Raw genomic sequence first — 24,605 nt, forward strand, 5'->3', positions numbered from 1 at the left:
TAATGGCTACAAAACTAAACTCAATTCTAATTTTGTTTTGGCGCTATCATTATCTTGTTGACCTATCAATCATATGTCAGAAGTAAATTCTCCCACCAACAGAAACCTGATTCTAACATCCACCGACCTCCAACTAATGAACTCGATTGTACCCAAGCCATATATGATTCTCATGAAATGTTGATGAAAATAGAAAATCACCTCCGGGATTCGGAGTTAAGATCTATTCACATGCCAACTATGTAAAATATTTTTAGCTAATCTAAATTTTCTCTGTATATTTTCGCATAGATAACCACTATAAATACAAGCTAATTTTTGTATATTTTCAGTTCAAAATTTAATTTAAAATTCAACTTATTGAATTCTTTGACCCGTGTTATCGACCACGACAGGAATGCATAGTTCTTCCATTTTTTAACAAGGTTCATTTTTTGCATAGTTGTCGAGAAGTATTTGAATTCAAAATCTTGCAAAAATTCTTGCAAGCTATCACATTCAAAAGTTATTTAGGAAAAAAGTCAATTTCAATCAGTTCTGCTGAACAGAATTCTTGTTACAGTTTGGTTTTCATTTGGTTTTCAGATAGTTGTAACTTGCAAAAATACTCTAATAAGTTTTCCAGAATATGGAATCTTGCACGATTCTTGCAAGATTTTGAATCCGGACCAAAGTTATTTTCAATGATTTTGTTTTTGTAACTTGTTTAGAAAACAATAATTTGCTTCAAAGATGTTTTTTAAAACATTTTTTACCTTGATTTAATTTTTTGCCTTGATTGAAATCTTGCAAGAATCATGCAAATTTTGAATCAACATGCAATATACTCGCAAGATTTGAATCCGCTCATCACGTAGAAGAAATCTATAGCTAGTAAAAGTTGAAAATTCGGTTTCTATCCCATTAAAAAATGACAGCCAACCACGGAATTAAAATGCACCGTACCGAACTTGAATCGTTTACCTCGAAATCAAGAACAATTTGGTTCGCATTACCGCACGTGACTAATCAATCTTTTTGGTTTACTGCTAACGGTTTGCATAGTCCAATAATAGGAATGGTAATTAAAATTCTTTATAACTAAAGAGCTGAAGAGATAAGGAATTGATTATATTTCGGTTCCCCAGCTTAGTGAGTATATAAATTTTACACCCAGAACCGCACGTGCTACTTTTCACATAGTAACATATGTAACAACACCAAAACTGCAATTGGGGGCGTTATAAACATTGGGGGGGTTGAAACAGTTTAGATCCGAAAAAAATTTACCAAATTTATTTTTTAGGGGGGGGGGGGCTATAATAGGCGAATGAGCTATATTAATACATTTTAATTTCGAGAATTTTTTCCTAACGTACCCCCAGTACGTTATCCACCCCAGTTACAGCATCTGCCAATACATAGTAATTCATTATGTCAAAATATGGCTTCTTGCGCTTGGGGGTGCAGATGATATGCACCCCCTAAGCTGGGGGGCTTCGAATATAATGGCACTGCTTCATTTGCAGTCGGGGTTATAAAATAAGGGTTAGATTCACTGGGAAAAACTAAAATATCCCAACCTCGAATAATTTTTTTTCTGGTTTCACGAGAATTTTTTCAAACTGACAATTTGTGCCCCCACTTGGGTGCATATTAATTGCAACTCTCGAGAGCACGTGTGCTATTTTGACGTGATGATTTACTATGAAACGGAAAGTGCTTTTATAGGGGGGGGGGGGGTGGTGCTCAACTGGGGGCAATATCGGAAAAGATCCGATCTTCGATCACTTTATCATTGGATCTCTTCTGCTGCCCCCTCACAAGCAAAGAAGGCTCAGAACCTTTTGGTGCATGTGCTACATTTTTACATTATAACGACAACATTATAACAACACGATATTCGAAAGCTGGTGTCATAAAAAAATACTGGGATCTTTTCCGTTTGTACCCCCACTACGTTATACACTCCCCCCCGTTTCAGAGCACGTGCCATTGCATGGTAAATCATTATGTTAAAATATGGCACGTGCGTCGGGGGGGGGGGGGGGGGTGCAAATAATATGCTCCCACTAAGCTGGGGGAACAAAAGGAAAATATCTTACTTGATTGCCGAAAAAAAGTAGATCCGTATTTTGTCTATATTTGAGCATGTGGGAATTATGTTTTCATCTGAATTTATTGTATACGAGAGGAGGCTATGCGTTATAGAACCCCAAATAAGTTTTGAAATTTGGCCTTCCCCTCGGGTGTTTCCCATTATAGCCCCTCCCCCCACCCCCACGAAAATATATCACCCCCAATTATGGTATACTTACCATGATGGGGGGGGCTATAGGTTATCTGACCACTAAGCTCGGGGGCCTATAATGGGAAAGACCCCTTTCCCTCTAGAGTCCCCCTACAAAATTGTGATAAAATTACGACGGGGGGCATAGGTAATTTGACCATTAAGCGGAGGGGGGGGGGGAGTGGAGCTAAACTGGGGACGTTCCATCGCATAGTGAATCATTATGTGAAAAATGGCAGATTTTTTCCGTTTGTGCCCCCCGCTTCGTACTTGCATATTATTTGCAACTCCCACACGCTTGTGCCATATTATAACATAATGATTCCAAATGTAATGGCACCTGCTCTGTAACTGGGGGGAGCATAACGTATTGGGGGGGGGGGCACAAACGGAAAAGATCCAGATTCTGTTTTTCTTATTGGAATCATTTGCGTTACCAGAGGTTTGGCATCAGATTTTTGGCATCTCGAATTTTTTGCAAGAGTTTCTGGGATCTCAAATTTTTGCTCAAGAGATTTTCGGCGTCCTAAGCCCTGCAAGTGCCTGTTTCTAGAGCACTGAATGCGGCAAGTGAGCTATAGTCGTCAAAAAGTTTTGAATACTTTGAACAACAACGTTCATCCAGTTTTGTCATTAATTAAATGGTAATTTAGTTTTAATCTCAGATGCTAATTTTGATTTTATTTCAGTAATTTGAGAAAAATTTAAAGCAAGCAAATAGATTGGTAAAATTGAATATTTTTTTTGCCCTGCCTGAGTTTTTTTTCCAGACTGAGACCCCTGATCAAACACTTCTCCCAATATGCACCCACTAAACTGGGGGGCACAAACGGAAAAAATCAAGATCTCTGGGGGTGCATAACGTACTGGGGGCACAAATTCAAAGGATCCGATTCTTTTCCTTTTGTGCTCACCCAGTACATTATACCTTCCCCAATTACAGAGAATGTGTCATCACAAATTAAATCAAAATGCAGAAATATGGAAAGGATCTCCAATTTCGAATGAAAAGCACATTTTTACATGTTTCAGTTCTTTAGGATCTGGCACTGTATAAAGAAAAATCGGATCTTTTCCGTTTGTGCCCCCCCAGCTTAGTGGGCGCATATTATTTGCACCCCCCAGACGCACGTGCAATATTTTTACATAGTAATTTACTATGTAATGGCACGTGCTCTGTAACTGGGGGGCGCATAACGTACTGGGGGGGCACAAACGGAAAAGATCCGAAAAATCCGCATTCTAAAATCTGGCACTGTTAAGATTTGACATTCTTAAACTTGCACGTGCGTCTATCAAAATTTACTATGTAATGGAAAGTGCTATATAACAGGGGGCGCTCAACGAGAAGGCAATATTAGAAAAGATGCGGATTTTCAATCTAATTATCTTTTTATTTCCCCCCTCCCACAAGCAAAAAGTCATAAAAGTTAACGCCTCACCCCTAAATTCAAGTGCCACATTTTTACATTATAACGAGCAAAATAACAACATATTTTTTGGATAAAAAATACTATGTTGCCAAACGGACCCGTATTTTGTCTATAGTTGAGCACGCGGAAATTATGTTTCCGGGAGCATTAATTAGGGATTTTTTATTAGGGTTTTTTTCAGTTTGTGTCCCCCAATACGTTATGCGCCCCCCAGTTACAGAGTACGTGCCATTAAATAGTAAATCATTATGCTAAAATATGGCGAGCGAAATTGTTGGTGGGGGGGTTCAAATAATATGCACCCACTAAACTGAGGAGCACGAGCGGAAAAATCGAAATCTCAGGGGGTGCATAACGTACTGGGGGCACAAATGCAAAAGATGCAAATCTTTTTCTTTTGTGCTCACCCAGTACATTATATCTTCCCCAATTACAGAGAACGTATCATTACAAAGCAATTCAAAATGCAGAAATATGGAAAAGATCTCCAGTTTCGAGTGAAAAGCACATTTTTACATGTTTCAGTTCTTTAGGATCTGGCACTGTATAAAGAAAAATCTGCATTCTAAAATCTGGCACTGTTAAGATCTGACATTCTAAAAGTTGCACGTGCGTCTTTTAAAATTTACTATGTAATTGAAAGTGCTATATAACAGGGGGGCGCTCAACGAGGGGGCAATTTTGGAAAAGATCCGGATTTTCAATCTAATTATCATCTTATCTATTCTGCTCCCTCCCACAAGCAAAAGGTCATAAAACTTAACGCCTCTCCCCTAATTTCAATTGCTACATTTTACGTTATAACGAGCAAAAGAACTACATTTTTTTGGATAAAAAACACTGTGTTGCCAAAGGGACCCGTATTTTGTCTATAGTTGAGCACGTGGAAATTATGTTTTCAGTAGCATTTATTTCTTAAGAAGGTGATCACTATAGAAGACATGAGTACTTTTTTGAAATAAGATAACGAAGGTGAGTCTTTTTTGACAAAATATCTTTATGTTGTGTTACCTATCAAGACGAAATCCCTACCGCATTAGGTATTTCTTCCGTTTGTGCCCCCCCAATACATTTTGCGTGCCCAGTTACAGAGTACGTGCCATTAAATAGTAAATCATTATGTTAAAATATGGCACGATCGTGGGAGGGGGGGTTGCAAACAACATGCGACCACTAAACTGGGGGGCACAAACGGAAAAGATCCCGCATTAACCCCCCCCCCCCCGGATCTATTCTGTTTCGGCCCCCCCAGCTTAGTGAGCATAAATGTTTTATGATCCCCAGGAGCACGTGCTATTTTCTTACATAGTAACGTGCTATGTAACAACATATAATTTGTAACTGGGGGTCATAAAAACACGTGGAGGGGAAGCAGAATAGATCCCCCCGCAAGATTTTAACCCCCATAAGTCTATGTTTACCATGGGGCTATACCTTGTATAACCCTATTTAAGATGGGTCTCCCTCCCTCTTCAGTCCCCAAAAAACTGTGCCAAATTACAAGGGGGGGGGGCTATGGGTAACTTGACCATTAATCTTTGTGCTAAAATGGGGACGTGACATTACATAGTAAACCGTTATGTAAAAAAGGCAACTGCTCCTTCCTGCTGGTGTAAATAATACTCACTAAGCTTGGGAGAACAAACGGCAATGATACCAAACAATATATCTCAAAAGTGGTACAAACAATGTTAAAATTGTTGAAAAGTTGTTTTTATTTTTGGAATCATTTTCGTTACCACATGTTTTGCATCAGATTTGTGGCATCTCGGATTTTTGGCGAGAGTTTCTAGCATCTCATTTTTTGCGCAACAGATTTTCGGCGTCCTAAAACTTGCAAGCGCTTGTTTCAAGAACCTTGAATGCGACAAGTGAGTTATAGTTGTGCAGAAAATTTAAAGAAATTGAACAACGTCTAACCACTTTTTGTCATGATTTAAATGGTAATTTAGTTTTTGTCGGAGATGCTAATTTTTATTTCAATTTAATTTTTTCAGTGAACTTGGGTCTTTCCCATTATAGCCCCCCCCCCCCCAGCTTAGTGGTCAGATAACCTATAGCCCCCCAATTATGGTAAATATACCATAATGGGGGGCTATATTTTCATAGGGGGGGGGGCTATAATGGGAAAGACCCGTGAACTTAAAAGGAAAGAAATAGATCGGTAAAATGACTGAATTTTTTTGCCCTGCCTGAGTTTCTGCAGACTCTGCCTTCTGATAAAACAATGATTCTCGCAATATTTGAACTTATATCAGACCAATTCAAAGATTTTGACTCCTAATTAGATCACTTCACAAAAATTGTTACAATCTCTTCATGTTCCCGGGTTTCAACTCTTCAGCAATCATACCAAAATTGGATCTATTGTTTTGTCCCCCCACTTAGTGGGCTTATATCTTTTAGGCCCCCAGGCGCACGTGCTATTTTTTTATATGGGATGTTGTGACAAAGGTTGGTGGTGCAAACCAAAATATTTTACTTATTAAAGGAAAATGGAAGGTCCGTTTCAAATCAATTGAGGGATCTTTTCCGTTTGTGCTCCAGTACGTTATGCACCCGCCAGTTACAGAGCCAGTGTCATTATGGAATATGGATATGGAATATGGAACAAGCATCGGGTGGTGCAAATAATATGCACCCACTAAGCTGGGGGCATAAACGAAAAAGATCCAAAATTTTTTTGTTCAAAAGATTATTCTTCAAGTTCCTTTAATCAACCAAGTTTTGACGAAAATCACAATCCAAAAAGCGAATGACAATAAAAAAGCGATAAACAATGATTTTTGAAGTTGAAAAACCACTAAATATAGAAGAGGATTTTCAGAGAGATTAGAGAGGATATCATGCGACAAGGAAAAGCAAAAATGATAAAAAAGGGCAATTGAATTTACTCAAACATGGCGTCTGCTGTTGGAACATTAGTGCCGTTAGCTTTGATCATTTGTACATTTTATCAATTGTACAATTTACAGGAAATCGGATCTTTTCCGCTTGTAACCCCCCAGCTTAGTGGGTGCATAGTACTAGCACTCCCCGACGCACGTGCCATATTTTACATAATAAATTGCTATGAAATGGCACGTGCGTTGTAATTAGGGGGCGCATAACGTACGGGGGGCAAAAACGGAAAAGATCCCAATGTTCTGTAATAAACGTGTATAAAACCAAAATTGTCAAAGGTCTAATAACTATACAAAGAGGCAATATCAAATTGTTTTATAATACCAGATTATAGCAGCACAGATGTTTTTCATTTTTTCTCGGCGTTTTGTTCCAAAAACTAATTGAAACGCTTGATGAAAACTTTATTTGTGTCTCTCTTTAAGATTCTGATTTATTTCTGATTTTCATTCTGATTCAGAGGTAGTTCAGAAGCGCATTCTGAATTTTCCTCTGGTTCAGAGGAAATTCAGAAAACTTTGATATTGAATTTTGCTCTGATTCAGAAAGGTTTCAGAATCGATGCAGAAACTATTCCAAAATTGTTCTGAATCAGTACTGAAAATCAAAACGTCTCTGAAATAGTTCTGAATAAATACTGGTATTCTCTGAGCGTTAGGCAAAATACATTAATACTCGATTTTTTATACTTGGATTAAATTACAACGAATCCTGGGTCGAGGTGTCACCGCTAAAAATTGCTGAAAGAAGCAAGATTTGCGGTGAATTTGAGTAAAGTGTAAGATTTGCAATCAATGCTTTTCAGCGGTAAAATTTTTTGTCAACGCTTGAGCGGTGAAAAAAATTTGTCAGCGCTACTAGCAGAATGCGGTGAAAAAAATTTTTCACCGCTACCAGCCTTTATACAGTGCCAGATCCGAAAGCACTGAAATAGTAAAACGAAACGTGCTTCTCATTTGAAATTGGAGATCTTTTCCATATTTCTACACATTGAATTACTTTGTAAGGACACGTTCTCTGTAATTAGGGAATGTATAATGTACTGGTTGAGCACAAAAGGAAAAGATTTGGATCTTTATCATTGTTGCCCCCAGTACGTTATGCACCCCCTGAGATCTTGATTTTTTTCCGTTTGTGCCCCGCCCCCGAATTAGTAATTGCATATTATTTGCACCACCAGACGCACATGCCTTATTTGGATCTATTCTGTCCCCCCTTCCTCCCCCCAGCTTAGTAAGCATAAATCTTTTACGCCCCCAAGCCCAGGTCACCACTTCTTAGTAGTCATACAAGGATCAGATATGGTATCATACAAATCATAACGTATTGCCTAGTACCATTCTTGTATGACAACTAAGAAATCATATATGACTACTAGGAAATCATATATGATCCTAGTATGAATACCAAGAATCATACATCTATTTTTCATAAATTTTAAAACCATTTGTCTTTTAAAAATTTCATTTGGCAGGGACTCACTTATGTGATTCCCCGGCATCACTTTGTGATCCGCCAAAAGACCCAAACGTACAATATCATTTGCAAAGATGAGCACGCAATTAAAGAATAAGACCAAAAACATAAATAAATTTCTGAATTTCTCTGAAGCCAGTTTATACCTATAAATGCTCATTTATAAAAAAATGTTTGCAACACTTTTTGCAGATAACCTCAAATTCGTTTTCTGAATATATTTAAGTTGGAAAGTTATTTTTTTTCGCCCACACAAAGAATCAAATGTGGAATGCGAATGCGATATAATAATTTATTTTGTCCTCTGACTACATTGTACGGGAACTTGTGGAACCAATCAAAGTTTTATGTGTCATATATGACCTTGTATGATTTCCGGAAAATTTTTTCAACATCAAAAGAAAATGAAAGGTTTACAGTTTTAGGCTTTGAATTTTTTTGTATGATCCCTGTATGATTTCTACGAAATCATATATGATCCTTGTATGACTACTAAGAAATCATACAAATCATATGACTTTGTATGAATACTAGGAATCATATATGACCTAGTATGACTACTAAGAATTGTGTATGATGAGCAACCCGGGAGGTGCACGCGCTATTTTTTTACATAGTAACGTGCTTTATAACAAATATTATATTGCAGAAACAGAATAGATCTCCAAGGGGGCATAAGAAAGACTGGGAGGTGGGGGGGGGGGAATAGATCCCAACCTCTTGCCAATTTTTTAGGTTTTCACCCGAGATGGCCGCCCTCATCATGCCCCAAAGATTGAAAATCAACAATATTGTCATATGTCGTGATTTGGGCTGCTATCTCCCGATCTTACCAATAACATGCGCCTTTGGATTAGCTCTTCTGTCAGCTTATTTGGGCGCTGTTCAACGACAAAATCTCGCATTTCATGAATACATATTTCAGGACAAAGTCAAGCTTGTAAAAGAGCAACGATTTATTTTAATTAGTAAATTATTCGGTATTAGTGCTATTAGCTGTCTTTGTTTAGTTATTATTTCTAAATGTTATCAACGATGCATTAGTACGACAAAGTTTAACTCAATAAATGTGGCTGCAATTTTCAAACAATTGACGAATATTGAAGAAAAATGGTTGTTCAATTACTTCAACGGTTTTACTAACGAAAATTCGGTACAAAATAGTGACAAATTGAGTTCTAAAACGGAACACGCGAAAAGTGAGAAATGTCGAAAGAGAGTTAAAACTCCAAAATCGCCGAGAACACATCGCAAAAATATCGAGCCACTAATCGCTAAAACAAACGCAAGCAATAAAATCGAAGATGCAGCGACCTCCCGGATGCAAACGGCGAGACCACCCAGAGAGGAAATGGAACAAACTATGATACGGACCAATGTTACAAATCCATCGCAAGAGGGCGAACAAGATATAGAGAGCGAACATGTCAAAACTGCTCTTAATTATATAACGGAGGACAACGATAAAACATGCAACAGCATTAGCAGTTTGACAGAAGTGTCCGAACCCAATTTAACCCTCGGTTTCGATGACTCAGGAATCGGAATGCTCACTCGGGAATCGTTTTCGGGAATGGCAACTCCGCAATTGAGTAAGCTGCTTCCATTACAGCGCTCTTGGGCAGAAGCAGAGAAAGTTGGCGAGCAGAAACTGACGACAGATGAGGGAATGTTGCGACATGAAGATGACGATGATGATGATGTTTGGGACATTACCAAATGTGTCAACAGATATCATCGGTAGACTCTTGTCCTAGAATCCCCCTCCCGTTATACCCCATTAAAAATTCACCCCCATCCCCCACCCCACACATGACCTGGTGAAGTGGTATGAGGAGGTAGTGTTCTTAAAGAACACTACTTCTAAGCCGCATTCGAAAAACAATCGGAAACTTAAAAAACATTGAAAATGCGAAACAGTATTTTTTGCTGTTTTGTCAGCGTGTCTTAAGTTGTACGAAGTACGTTTACGTTTTGCAAAGTAATGCTCCGAGTCATGAGAAGACTCCGGCTCAGTTAATGAGTCATTGATTTTCTCGGCTTAAAAATTAAAAGATATTCTCTCGTAGTCTTTTTTACGCTCTAAAAACGTTTCGGCAGTTTTCCAACTGCAGTTTTGAAACTCCTGTCACTCAGGCGAGGAAAGGAAATCAAATCCACGATCTCGATAAATAAATCTCGATTTTAATTTTTTCCCTCCGACTTAGTGAAAGATGTCGTCACAATTGTGGGGTCCAAAATAGTAATTGAGCATAGTCTTCCGTTTAGTTTCAGCTGCGCATTTAATAGTTAAATTAGACTCAACTTTGAGGAATTTCTGCTTCATATTTAAGTAGAGAACATTAATGAGTGATAACTATTAAAACTTACATATATTGCTTGAATTTAACTGAACAAGACTGTCTAAAAGTTTCTGAGTCCCCGCGAAAAATTTTGTCTCGATCTGAAAAATGTTGGTATCTACTTATTTCTTTAGTTCATTGATTATTTCAGATTTTTTAGCAAATATTAAATCTATCAGTTTTCTGCGATTTCTCCTTCATATGAAAACAAAGACTAACAAAGAATAGCGAGCTGTTCTGTACAAAGTAAGGAGAAATATTTTTGCAGCCTTTTTCATCTATTTTCTTAGCCTGAGTTTCAGTTCAATCCATACTACCTCCTTCCACTTGTACTTTCAAAATTAGGCCTTAATAATTACACGCTTCCACGCTTAATTAATCGGAGAAATAGGGGTGTAATTTTTTAATTTTAACACTCTTTTCCCTATTATTTTTGGGAAATCCTCGGCCCGTGAAATCAAGCAAAATTTTCATGTAAAATTAACGCTAAAATAAACAATCAGTGTTAGAATATCGATCAAACTGTAGTCTTAAACATAGTGAGAATTAGAAAGAAAGTTTAACATACCAGATTAGAAAGACAAAAGCAAATTGATTTTGATCAGAGACTTTATATAAATGAATCGTCAAGAAATGGTGCTTAGAATCAACATTCGGTTCAAATTGGTGAATCTAGATAACTAATATTAGAGTGAGATTGATTGATGTAAAATCTTCCCAGCATGTATTGAATGATTATGATACCACCGGAAATGTGAACGAATTCCTAGAAAAGTGTAAATGCATACCATCTATGGTATCCCCTGCGACTGATTTCTAGGAAATCTGCAGAAGCAAACCATATTGGGTAACACTAGCGACCCCACTGTAAATCATGGTGCTAAGATTAGTTTTGTATTTTGACTTTCTCGCAGTGATGATAGGTATATATACAGCCGATTTTTGAGCCTTTTTTCGTCCCTAAAAATCAAATCATCATCTTGATCTAATAATCTGATCTCTCCTGTAAATCTCTAAATTCTACTGTAAAATATCATTCTTGTTATTCTCTCAATTTGAGAAATTAATTTTTCTACTTAGTTAAAAATGTTTTTTATTCCGCTTGCGAAAACCCAGAGCCCAACAGGTTATGGGCCCAGCAATTTTCTAAGTCGTAAAGCTAAATTCTAAAACAAAACTAATTTGTTGTTGACAGTCATAATCCTTTTCTGCTTAGTACCTTTTCTTTTCACAACTGTTTCGCCTGCTCAAACTACGATGGATCAACAGACAGTGAAGCTGCTGACCTACACAGGAAAGTCTCAGGACTTTCCAATCTGGAGCACAAGATTTGTGGCAATGATGCAGACGAAGGGACTCTACAAATCACTACTTGGGACGGAGGAGCAACCCAATGAGCTAGCACCATTAGCCAATGGGGCGAGCAATGATGAAAAGAAGAACCACAAGGTGCTGAAGGATGCATATGAGAAGGACGTTGCAGACATCAAGGAGAAACGGAAGAATGTGTGGTGTCATCTGGCACTGACTCTAGATGCAACAACCCTCATGTTGATGGACATGACTGTGTGGGAGATGACGGCATCAGAAAGGGAGCAAAGGCTTGGAAACTTTTGCAAGAGAGATTTCAGATTGTGGAGACTCCGACAGTGGTGACTTTGGTGGCACAGCTAGCTCGACTGCAGCTCGAGGATAATGAGGATTTGGATAGCTTCTTCCTCAGAGGATAGGAGTTGCTCACAAGGCTACAAAAAGCCGGGGAAGCAGTCTCAGAGACCCTCGTCAACGCCTTGGTCCTTAATGGTCTGCCTTTGAGGTATGAAAGTTTTGTTATACAGGAAAGCTTTAACCCGGCAACGAACTTCACAGAGTTGAGGAAAAGGCTGCAGAACTTCCATGAGAGCACACCACTGAGGCACAAGGGACAAAGTGGTTCATTGGCACTGGCAGTGAAGCATGATTTCATGAGGGGACCCAAAAAAGGAAATTGCTTTGTGTGTGGGATCCCCGGACACTTTGCCAAGGACTGCATGAGGAAGGAGACAGCACAATGCAGCAACTGTTTTGAGAAAGGTCGGACAAAGAGATGGAGGCAAACATGAGTCAGTGGCAATACTGGGCAGCTCTTACCAAGTGGAAGAGAGCAGGCATGCTGGTGGACAGTGGTTGTAGAGATCACATAGTGAAGAACATCGATGCGTTCCTGGTCTTTGTGCCTATTCAATCAGTGGTCAGAAATCCGAACGGAGAGGCTGCAAGAGTGATGGGCAGAGGCTGTGTGAGGATCAGCATACCCTCAAATAAAGGGGAATTCCAATGCGAACTCAGAAATGTTTTGTGTGTGCCAGACTATTGTTCCAACCTATTATCAGTCTCAAAATGCACGGAGTGGGGACATAGCTTCATATTCGAGAAAGGAAATAGCTGCATGAAACTCCAGAAAGGAACTTGGGTAAAACCAACACAGGAAAATAATTTGTTTTACTTACCCTGCAGCGTTCTAGAATTCAAGATTAGTTCCAACAGCGTGAAACTTGACAGTGCAATGAAGTGGCACAGACGATTGGGTCATTTGAATCAAGCGGATGTGATCAGGAATGGACCGCAGACAGTGGGGGAACTTGATGATGTATGCAATGTGTGCGCATTGCCAAGATGACAAAGACTCCAGTACCAAGAGTGGCAGAGACCCAAGCAGAAGAGAAGCTAGAAAGGGTGTTCACAGACCTGATGGAACCTTTCATAGTAGAGCCACTGTCAGGGTTCCGGTTCTGCATTGTGTTTGCAGACCAGTACACAAAGTTTGTGTTTGTGGACTTGCTTAAAGCAAAAAGTGAAGCACTCGCCAGCCTGAAGAATTTTGTTCTCAGTGTGGTGACGCGCAAAAAACTGAGACAAGACAATGCGAAGGAGTTTCTCTCGAAGCAGTTAAATATGTACTGTTTAGGTGCAGGCATTCTACAGGAGAAGACCATACCACAGAGGCCACATCAGAATGGGTTAGCTGAGAGGTGCAAAAGGACACTGCTGGAGATGGCAAGATGCTTGCTAATTGACGCGGATCTTCCCAAGATGATGCGGGGAGCAGCAATTCTCCATGCAACAAGGATCAGGAACTTGACTGTGAGACGAGGAGAAGAAAAATGCCCAGCAGAGCTGATGCGATGTATAAAACCTAAGCTTTCAATTAGTAAACTACCTTTTTTTGGTTGCACTTTCTTCGTGAGGAAGCGGGACAGAGATGTCAGGAAACTTGAACCCAAGGCACCAGAAGGAAAGTTTGTGGGTTACACCGAAGGAGACAACGGATACCTGTTTTACGTACCCAACACACGCAAGGTTATGGCAGTTCGAGATGTGATCATCAAGGAGTCCGAAGTGGGCTCAATCCCTGACAATACAGAGACGCCCAACCTACTAGATGAGGGGTCACAGCAACTGGGGATCTGGCACCAGATGATGGTCATCAAGACGATGACAACAAAGAGGAGCAGGGCACATCTACTGCAATAAAGGAAGAGTGGCATTACGCAGAGAGCGTGAACACTCAAGAAACGACACTGAGACGAGATGCCTCAGATGTTGAGGAAACAGCACTGGATGAAGAATCTACTGCAACAAGAGGGAGTCTCAGAGACTCGGAGTCACTGGAAGACAGTGAAACGAAGGAATCTCACAGGCAGTTGGCTTTCTTGAAGAGGCACTGGAGCAAGCCGACAGGGCAGAGCCCAGACAAGGAACACGAGCAAGGAATGTTCCGCAATTTTTTGGAGAAGTCAAGACCCATCTTGCTGTGACTGAGGGTGACTATGTGGAACCCAAAACAGTCTACAGAACCAAGCAAGATGACGATTGGGACCAGTGGCACCAGGCAATGAAGGACGAGGGCAAGGCACTCCAAGACAACGAGACTTTGAACCTAGAGAGACCACCCACAGACATACCGGGCAAATGGGTCTACAAAGTGAAATTGAACCCAGTGGTCAAGTGGACAAATAAAAAGCACGCCATGTGGCGTAAGGTTTCAAACAGGTGGAAGGACTGGACTACTTTGAGACTTTTGCGCCTACCTGTAGGCCAGAGACATTCAGGATTCTACATCAATTATCAACGAAGCAGGGCCATGTGATGCACCAGCATGTCAAGACAGCTTTCCTTCACTCACCATTAGAGGAAGAAGAAAATATGGAACAGCCACAGGAGTTTATAAAACAAGGATCAGATGGGGAGAAGTTAGTATGCCGACTGTATAAATCAATTTATGGTTTTAAACAGGCAGATAACAACTGGTATAAGGAATTGGCAAACTTCCTACTGAGACAGGGGTTCATCAGAAGCAGGAATGATCATTGCTTGTTCGCAAAAGCAGAGACTGAGGGTCACGCCTTCATCATGGTCTGAGTTGATGACATCATAGTGACATCAGGAAGCATGGCAGTGATCTCCGATGTCAAAAAGGCACTCGAAACAACATTTCACATAGAAGACAGAGGGAGATTACACTGGTTTCTGGGTCTAAGAATCCGACGAGAAGAGGGCAAATTCACAGTCGGCCAAGAACGCTACATAGAAACAATGCTTGAGCGGTTTCAAATGGATCAATGCAAACCCTCAAGAACTCCAGCTGATTTGAATTTAAAATTTCAGACAGCACAGAACGGAAACGAAGAAGCGGACCAGAGGATCTACGGAAACTTGGTTGGATCACTTCTGTATCTGGCCAAACAGACGAGGACGGACATCATGTTTACAGTCAACATTCTGTCCAGACACATGAATGCACCTACCAATCAACACTGGATGTGCGGAAAAAGACTTCTGCGATATCTTGAAGGTTCAAAGGTTTAAAATTTATTTACACAAAAGAAGCTAGTTATGATTTAGTGGGGGAAAGTGATGCAGACTGGTCTGATGACGTAACGACAGAAAATCAACGACGGGCTACTAGTTCAAGCTCAGTGGACGTTGCGCAGCACTCAGCTGGGGTGTCAATAAGCAGGCCACAGTTGCTCTTTCTTCATCAGAAGCAGAATATCAAGACATGGCAGCAGCGGTTCAAGAAGCATTGTATCTGAAACAATTTCTGGAGGATTTCGGTATCCAACAAAAACATCCAATAGCAATTGGAGAGGACAACCAGAGTTGTATTAAGTTATGCCAAAACCCAGTCATGCACAAGAGGAGCAAACACATTGAGACAAAATTTCACTTCAATCGGGACAAGACGCAAGATGGGACTATTTCAATTAATCACGTTCCTACTGGCAAAATGGCAGCCGACATCTTCACGAGATCTTTACCCGTATCAAAGGTGGAAACATTCAGAACAGTTTTGATGGGAACAGCCTTTACGCAATCAGCTCAAGCCTGAGTGGGGGTGTTAGAATATCGGTCAAACTATAGTCTTAAACTTAATGAGAAAAAGAAAGAAAGTTTAACATACCAGATTAGAAAGACAAAAAGCAAATTGATTTTGATCAGAGACTTTATATAAATGAATCGTCAAGAAATGGTGCTTAGAATCGATATTCGGTTCAAATTGGTGAATCTAGATAACTAATTTTAGAGTGAGATTAATTAGCTAAGATTAGTTTTGTGTTTTGAATTTCTCGCACTGATGATGGGTATATATACAGCTGATTTTTGAGCCTTTTTTCATCCCCAAAATCAAATCACCATCTTGATCTAATAATCAGATCTCTCCTGCAAATCTCTAAATTCTTCTGTAAAATATCATTCTGGTTATTCTCTCATTTTGAAAAATTGTTTTTTTTACTTAGTTAAAAACGCTTTTTATTCCGCTTGCGAAAACCCATAGCTCAACACTCAGTTATGTAAAATCAACACATTCACCACAGTTCTGACATATTTTTCCATTGCATCTTATTTCCTATCTTAGTCATTTGTGTATTTCTTGAGGTCCAGTTTTGTATTCGAACACGGAGTGGGTGGACTGAATAGAGCTTCCTCCATTGATATGACGTCACAGAGTGTTGTAACTTCTGCCAATGAAGACGTCAGTGGCCACGAGAGTGAAGACGGAACTGTAGATTTAAACGTCAGGTTAGTACTGTCCATACATACACGGGAAGAACAAATAGTAATTTAATAGTTAGTAGAGGATTATAATCCAAATATGTGAACTTAGAAGTTGGTCTAAATTGTGTACGGACACTAATTGATCATACAAGATATGAAACCTTTTTCTAGATATGTGGTTCCTTCATCTACTCCTTCATCTATTTGCTTAACTGTAAGTCAGAACCAATTTCTTCCGAAATTTTTGATGGTTTTTGTTTGAAGATTGAAAAGGAGAAAAAATCGAATATGGAGGTCAAAATTATTCTAAAAATGAATACTAGCATACACTGATCAGACTTGGAACCAAGAAAGTCCTAGGATATTATGATTCAGTACTGAGTTTTTTTACTGCGATGAGTACTATGAATTTTTTTTTTACTAAGAATGAGTACTGTTTTATTTTGACACTATAGGGTCCAGGTATTCGTTTACAAAAGAACGTTAGTAACTATAGAGTTACTATTGTTTCAAATGCACCTTGAAAAATTTGACAGCAAAAAGACAAACAGGCAAAAATGTTTGAAGATATTTTATGAGATCAGGCCTGACATGCAGTGCCTGATATATATGTCATTGCTATACACAATGTTACCAAAATCAACGCACAGCACAATTTGTGTCCTTTAAGAAATAGTTTTGCTCAGGAATTTTGATTTGGGCTAACGCGCGAAAAAGGCGTGACCTTTTGAACTTTTGAAGAGATTTTATTTTAGTTTTATGCACTTCCACAGAAAAATGGTTAAACTGCTTTGATCTCTTGCTATTAACTGTTACGTTTCGAAATTTCCACTCTGAAAAAAACTGAGTTTAGACAAGCGATCACTTACATTTAGGGGTTCAATCAATCAGTAAACTGAAGTTGTTCAGATGTCCAAAGAAACTCAACAAGCAAGCAGGTTATTTTGATGGATTGTAATTTTATGAGCAAATTTGAAACAGAAAAAACTGCTACAATCAGTCTTTGGGAAAATTAAATTTAAAGCAAAATGATTCTGCCATTTGAATGAACAATATACATACCACCGTTAACCTGACGTTGAGAAAGATAAAATTGTAATTAATCGTAAAACAATGATAAACAATTTCAAATGATCTATTTCATGCTTGTGGTGTTTTCTAAAAAAATATTTGCTCATGTACATAGCATTTTTGGTACCATAGTGTATATGATTAGAGTGTGTTTTTGCAAGCAGGAGTTTAATCCAGCCTGAGGCATTCGTTTAATTAAAAACGCATTGATAATCTCATACCAAATAGGCTTTGTTCTCTGAATTGTCACAATTTTTGTTTCGACCCAATTTTTCGGGGGTGGCAACTTGTGCAAGGCTAAATTATTTAGATACGACATCTGTGGCTGATTGGAATTTAGATATATTTGTTCCGAACCACTATAGCGGGGGAGGAACTATATACTCAAATAGGTTTTTCTGTTGAGTCAAATATGGCCGATCGATATAATAATCGTCGAGAGTTGTGAGTGGTATCATTAGAAAGCCCCTCCAGCGTAGAACACGGATTTAAATAATATTTGTTTCAAAAAAAATTACATGTTTTAAAGGGAGTTATCGAGATTTTATGTTTTGTAAATCGTAGACGGAATTCATTTGTTCTTATTCACATCTTCCGGATTTTTTGACCAAATTTTCGCCAGTTTTGCTGAAATTAGTTCAAATAGTTAACGGTAGTGTTATTGATGTAATCATCAAAGATAGAGAGGACTGCTGAATTGTTCGATTTAAGTTTTTGGCAACATTTTGTGCTAAATTGTTCAAAAATTCAGAATTTTTTCTTCAGAATAGGGAGAAAATATGTTTTTAGCCCTTTTTCTTTGAACCTACTGGACATAGACAAATAAAAACTGCGCATATCTCTTCTCTTCCGTAGGCTAAAAAAGCTAGTTTTACTCTTGCTGGCTTTAAGAGTTTCTGGAATAATGATTTTGATAGTTTTTGCAAACATAAACTCTTGCAAAGATCTTGCAAAGATAATTATACAAAATGCATTATTTGTTTTTAATATACTAAAAAAATTTCGCTTAAAAACTGATGTATTTTGTAACCTATTGAACAATTACCTTCTTATTTAGCTGCGCAGCCAGCAACATCAAGGATCAAGGTTGATTTTGATCTCACCATGGATCCTTACAGTAAAAAAAATTTGGTTTAATTTGGGCTCGGCTTTTTTAAGAGTATTCTGTCATTTGTAGTTAGTAATCGTTAAGAAGTTCAAACCAGGGCTCAGTTATTGACATATAATTTTTACAAAAAAGGAGGCGAAACGAATATATTATTATTTAATTTTTAAGCGCATGGTTTTTGAGGTTTTGAGCAAATGTTTTCGTAAAATTTTATGGGTTTCTTATGTTTTGCTTCTAGTTGTTATACTTCTTGTAGAGCAATGGTATAGTCTTGCCATTCAAAGATCCATTTTGATTCTTTAAGAGCTGCTAGTGAGCCTACACAGTGCTTTCAGTTGTTATCTAATGTCTCTTATGACTTTGAATATATTTGCTTTAAGAAATTGTCTGTAAACTTTGCCAATACTTCATCCTAGTTCCCTCAACTCCTGACGTAGTATCAGTAAAAAGATGTCAAATCTCCTGTCAATTTAAAATTATTGTTTGTGACAGTTTTTGTGTTTAACTAATGGTTTTTTTTGTTTCGATATTAGGTAATTTTTAAAAAAAAATTGGTTTTAAGTTATATTTAAATCTTTTATAGGTTCATTTTGTTTTTTTATCAAAATGTTCAGATCATTGAACTCATTCGGATTATTAACGTTCACAATTGGCCTCCTGAGGTGCTGCAAGTTACACCATTTCTATTAGTTGGAATCTTATGTCTGCTGTTGCTTTTGAAAGAATTTGTTTTAAAAAACATGTTTGGGTTTTTCAACGTCGCCATTTTTGAACCACTTTTGGGTCAATTTTCAGTTTAGTGTCTGTAAAGACAGGTTCCAATTGCATCCGGTGAGCTATTTTTTAAATTTAACAACGGTTTTAGTTACAACCATTTTTTTGCTTTGTTAAAACGGGAATTCATAAAATATTCTTGACTTTTACATATTTGTTCATTTTATAGGATTGATGTTTTCTTTTTAAATTTTGACCAAATTGATAGGTCCCCTTGGCTTTAAAAAAATTGCGCAGCCGAATAATTTGAAATTCTTTGTGACCGACTAAAGGTTTTAACGGTTTTACTGCTTTTTCGTGCAATTTTTGTGTTTTGCTTTCTTTGTCCTTTTTGGGATAATGATAGGTCTCAATTGCTTCCTATAGAGATATAAACGAACATTTTAGAAATTTCGGTTGATATATAATGATTTTATTTGCTTTGAAATTATTTGTTAATTAATTGCTTTAAAAATCGAAACGTTTATTTGAACTTCGCTCCTATTTGCTCTTCTTTGTCGACCTGTTACCCAGTCGCCATGAGGACTGTTCCAATATATTTTCTAATGAAATATAGGATGGTTTGTTTTGTTTAGGTCTTATCAGATGCAAGTTTGATCTTGCTTGTTTTTTTAAAAAGACATCGACTTTTGGTCGTAATTAATGTTCATTTGATTTCTATTATTGTCTTTTCTAGTAGTATTATCAGCAAGTTTCATCGGCCCTCTAAAGAGGCATTGTTTTATTCCATTAGTGGTTTGTTTAACGTTATGTATGATTTTGAAAGTTTTCTATCACTTTATCATTTGGTAGCCAATTAAGTCAAGAATGTGGATGAGCTGGGCCGGAACATTATGTGCGAACGCACATTACCGAGCCACCTAGATCATAAAAAGGATGTAAAAAGAAACCTTGAAAAACTGAATAGCCATGTCAAGTAATTTTTTAAAATTTCAAGTTTTTAGCTTTCTTTGCCTTTTAAGAAAACAAGGATTGAGTTGTATGCAGTTGTCAGCTTGCACTCATAAAGGTAACTTCCAATTTGATGTGTGTGCATACGAGTGCATATGTATGTGCATACGTGTGTGTGATAATAGTTGTTGTGCGTGAGCGAATCATGTGTGTGGTTGTGTGCTTGTGTCTGTATTTGGCTGTGCAACTGTGTGGAAAAAAGGACAAAAACATGGGAGTGTTTTTTGTCTGGTGAAAAGTTTAAAAGCCACCGTTAGCTACTTTAAATGACAAAATTTAAGCGTTGAATTTTTCTTTTAAATCTAAAAAAAATAGATTGTGTTCGTTCCCACTTTGTTTTAAGTAAATTTGAGATAAAATTGGCTACCAATTCTACGAATCTACTACTAACGGAGCATAAAAAGGAACTTCTTGAAAAGTATTTCAAAAAATTTAACATTAAATCATCTTCAAATGGATCACATTTGAAATGCGAAACAGTTTTCTGTTAAACAGTGAAACATGCACTTTTATGGCACATAGCTCTAGCCTGTTGAATTTTTCGCTTGTCAAAGGAAAGTTTGGTCATCACACAATTAGTTTTTTTTAAAAAAAGTATTGAAAATCACAATCTACGTGTTCGATATTCTGTTTGTTGATATGTCAGTAAATCTGTTTACGGCGGTTTTTATCGATGGACATCTATTGATAGCATGTAACCAGTTTTCCAACAATTTTGACTTTCTTTGTTTTGTGAAAATTTCATTAAAATATGAAATTGGGGCCATATTTGATGTTTGCCGTGCAAATTCAACATATTGCATTCTTGATAGGTCTTGATATTACAGTTTCTGTAAACCAAGCAAAAACTGGATAAAAAAATGTGAAAGCTGGTTACCAGATTACCAGAGTTTCTTTTCTCAAAAACACGTCACATCAAAGTCACTGATTCCAGATTACTAGGAACGGCGTGTATTTTTCTAAGGCATTTTATTCTTTTCTTATCCAATTTTCGCATTGTTTAGAGATATTAAACGCTTGATATTAAAACGTAATTTTCTTTTCAGCAAGAGTTGCTACATTTCTGCAGCTCGATGGCTAAAATTTGGCTTGCATATGCATTCTGATCGCAAGCAGACTGATCTCGTTATAAATCTTTACGAACTGAATTGATTTAAGAGTTTGGAACTACCTATTTGAAACTTTCTGTTTTTTTGCTTGAATTCTTTGACTTTCTTGTTTCCTTTTGAGACCAAAAAGTTTTTGTTAAATTAGAGCTCTTCAATTGAAATAGATTTTTAGATTTCATCAGAACGCAGATTTTCTGTTAGGAGTTTTGGCATCAGACTGAGCTCTATTTTCAGCAGTGATTTCTCTTCTAAAACTGAATATGCAAGCTAATTTCGAAAAGTTTTGAAAAAAAAATTAGCTCTAAATGAAAATAAGTTTTAACATTTTTACCGGCTTTAAATCAAATATGGCCAAAGAAATCAAAAGCGACTTCATTAAAGTCTGGAAAAGACTTCTGGTCAGTTGATTTTTATTTTTTTGATCTATACAATAAAATTTTCTACTCAGAGTGCGTTTGTATAAGGTTTTTTAAAGCCAGTTTTTCAACAATTCTGACATTTTTGTGTTGTGAAAAATTCATTAAAATATGAAATTGGGGCCAAATTTGATGTTTGCCGTGCAACTTCATTTTATTGCATTCTTGATAGCTCTCGAAATTTTATTTGTCGCTTTTATCTAAGAATTGTTATATTTCATCTATTTTTCTATGAACTTGAATCCGTTTCATTTTAAACAACTAGTGATTTCAGGCGGGTTTCATAGGATTTTCAGTGTTTATTCTTTTATTTTTGTTGCATCGATCATTGTACTTTTTTTGTAAAGTAGTCACATTAAGATTTTGCTAGCAGATTTGAAAACATTTACTATAAATGACACTACATTACAGTTTCTTTAAACCAAGCAAACTATGGATAAAAGTTTGGATGAAGCTGGAAAAATGTTATCAGATTAACAGACTCTCTTTTCTCAAAAACACGTGACATCAAAGTCACTGACTCGAGATGACTAGGAACGGCGTGTGTTTTTCTAAGGCATGTTTTTTCTCATCGAATTTTAAATCAATTTTGGCTAAAGGAGTCAAAAGCGGCTTCGTTAATGTCCAGAAAAAATTTCCAGCCAGTTGAAATTTAATTTATTTTATCTACGTAACATAATTTTCTACTCAGGCTACCTTTGTATAGGGTTTTTTTTTAAAATGATGTTCTTAAAGTGGAGAATATGAGGGCGTAAAGGTTGTTTGATGCAGTTGTTTTAATCGAGGAAATCGGCACTCGTGGATGTTTTTTTTGCCTCATATCTCCGACCAATCTTATTTATGCACAGATTTGTCATAGTTTTTAAAATGGCAAATCATCACAAAATTTTTTTGGATTTAACTTGTAAATTTAACTTGTAAAAATTGAAAGCTGAATAATTTTTTCTTGTATTTTTTTAATTACACCGCAAAGACTAAATGGAACCAAAGACAAAATTGGCAGTTCAAGCTCTATCATTTGGTACATGTTTGTTGACGTAGGATTAAATCGTAAAAATTGCTTATGAAGCAAGAACGGGTGACACACAAATGAAATTGAATTCTTATACAACACGAACAGACTGATATTTGGAAACAAACTGAAACTAAATTTTGAATAATTATCAACTATTATCATATATAGTAACATCTATTAGAAAACACTAAAAGTAAATTTTAAGCACTTTTTTGTCGGCAGCTGTTCTTGATGAAATTTTTTGCTGCGTTTTCTCATTCGTTTTGATAATGAAAATGGGATAAAACGATAAAGCATCTTCATTTTTAACATTATTCATTACATTACTCGATTTGTTTGCGGCGAATGTTAACAGATAAAAATATTAAGCTCATAGCCACAAGTTTGGAAGCTAAGATCCTTGTACAATTTATCAAAACATCCTACAGATAAATCTGCACAATTTTTCCGGTCACTAATTTTTTCTTGCGAAATCTGTAAACTCAAAGTTAAAATTACCCAGGTTGAGGTCCCTGACGGAAATTGGTATGTCCAGACCGTCCTAGACAGGAAGTGCCTATGTACAGACTTTTGTGCGTTCACCAGACTTCCGTGCGTTCATCAGACCTTTCTTCCTTTAATGTCCAGACTTTCGTGCGTTTTTAGGTGTTTCCAGACTAAGTAAATTTGATCGCACGGCTTCTCGTCGTGCGTTCATCTGGGCCTGGACATATCAACTTTCCGTCTGGGACCTCAGCCTGGGTAGATTTGAATGTTGTTTTTCTGTTATTGTTTTAGTTACACAGAGAAGATTGAAAACGAGGAGTTAAAAGCGAAGACCAAATTGGCTATCAGAGCTCTGAAATTTGGTTCGAACACGTGTGCTGATGTTGGAGCAAATCTGAGACATCTCAAAATGAGACAAGAACGAGTGACACACAAACTAAACGACATTCTTATGCAAATCGAACAAACTGATGTTTGAAAATAAACTGAAACTAATTATTGAAATATCATTAATATTGATCATATAGTAATATGTTTTAGACTTAACGAAGTGAATATACTTTAAGCACATTTTATTTTGATGGTTGCTTGGTGATAATAAATTTCTTACTGCAGTGTTTTCGAGCAAAATGCGACCTATCAAATTTTGGTATGAAGTCCATAATTTGGGGTTAGTTCAACGTGATTACTGATTGCCATATGTATGCAGTAGAGATCAATAATTCTATTCAAAAAGTTAATGTATTCAAAAAATAATCAATTGAGAAAACTGCGTTATTACTGTTGAGTCGCTGCAATGAAAAAATAAAATAATTGGTTTACTTTTATTGACAGTATTTACTTGAAACAACGAAACAAATTGTACCAATACGTTAGAACGACACAATGTGAATGTATAATGCGAAAGTATTTTTCTGTGCTTTTGTGCGTCATAGAACTAGCATGGCTTGTTACGGTTATAGATCTAAAAATTACTTAATTTACTGCCTTGTTTTTTGTGAACCATAAAGCTTACATTGATATCAATTGGAACCTGGTGGAAAATTTTATACAACAATTTGTTTGTTGAAATTAGGGACTGATAATGTGAAAAATTCCATTTACTTATGATATTTTCATGCTCAAGTAGATTAGTTAATCTCGTTTTTATTTTGTTTAGGTTAAGAATTTCATTAATTATTCTCAAACGAAGTTTGTAGCAATTATATTAGT

The 24,605-nt window shown here is 37.1% G+C and overlaps 1 protein-coding gene across 4 annotated transcripts; it reads left to right on the forward strand.

The window, feature by feature from the left end:
- The first annotated feature begins 1,055 nt into the window (after positions 1–1,055).
- LOC142344237 (uncharacterized) lies at positions 1,056–24,005 on the forward strand. Of its 4 annotated transcripts, none has more exons than XM_075395791.1 (4): positions 1,056–1,131; positions 8,818–9,822; positions 16,344–16,487; positions 23,685–24,005. In XM_075395791.1, exons 2-4 carry the CDS (start codon positions 8,831–8,833, stop codon positions 23,869–23,871), a joined length of 1,323 nt encoding a protein of 440 aa, XP_075251906.1. In that variant the 5' UTR covers positions 1,056–1,131; positions 8,818–8,830; the 3' UTR covers positions 23,872–24,005. The 4 variants fall into 4 exon arrangements, with proteins under 4 accessions (XP_075251906.1, XP_075251903.1, XP_075251907.1 ...); XM_075395788.1 differs by lacking the exon at positions 1,056–1,131 and adding an exon at positions 4,550–4,674; XM_075395792.1 differs by lacking the exon at positions 1,056–1,131 and adding an exon at positions 4,550–4,674 and having other exon boundaries at positions 16,350–16,487.
- Positions 24,006–24,605: the final 600 nt, after the last annotated feature.

Source organism: Convolutriloba macropyga, chromosome 8, assembly GCF_964194025.1.
Source record: "Convolutriloba macropyga chromosome 8, txConMacr16.3, whole genome shotgun sequence".
Taxonomy (NCBI): Eukaryota; Metazoa; Xenacoelomorpha; order Acoela; family Convolutidae; genus Convolutriloba; species Convolutriloba macropyga.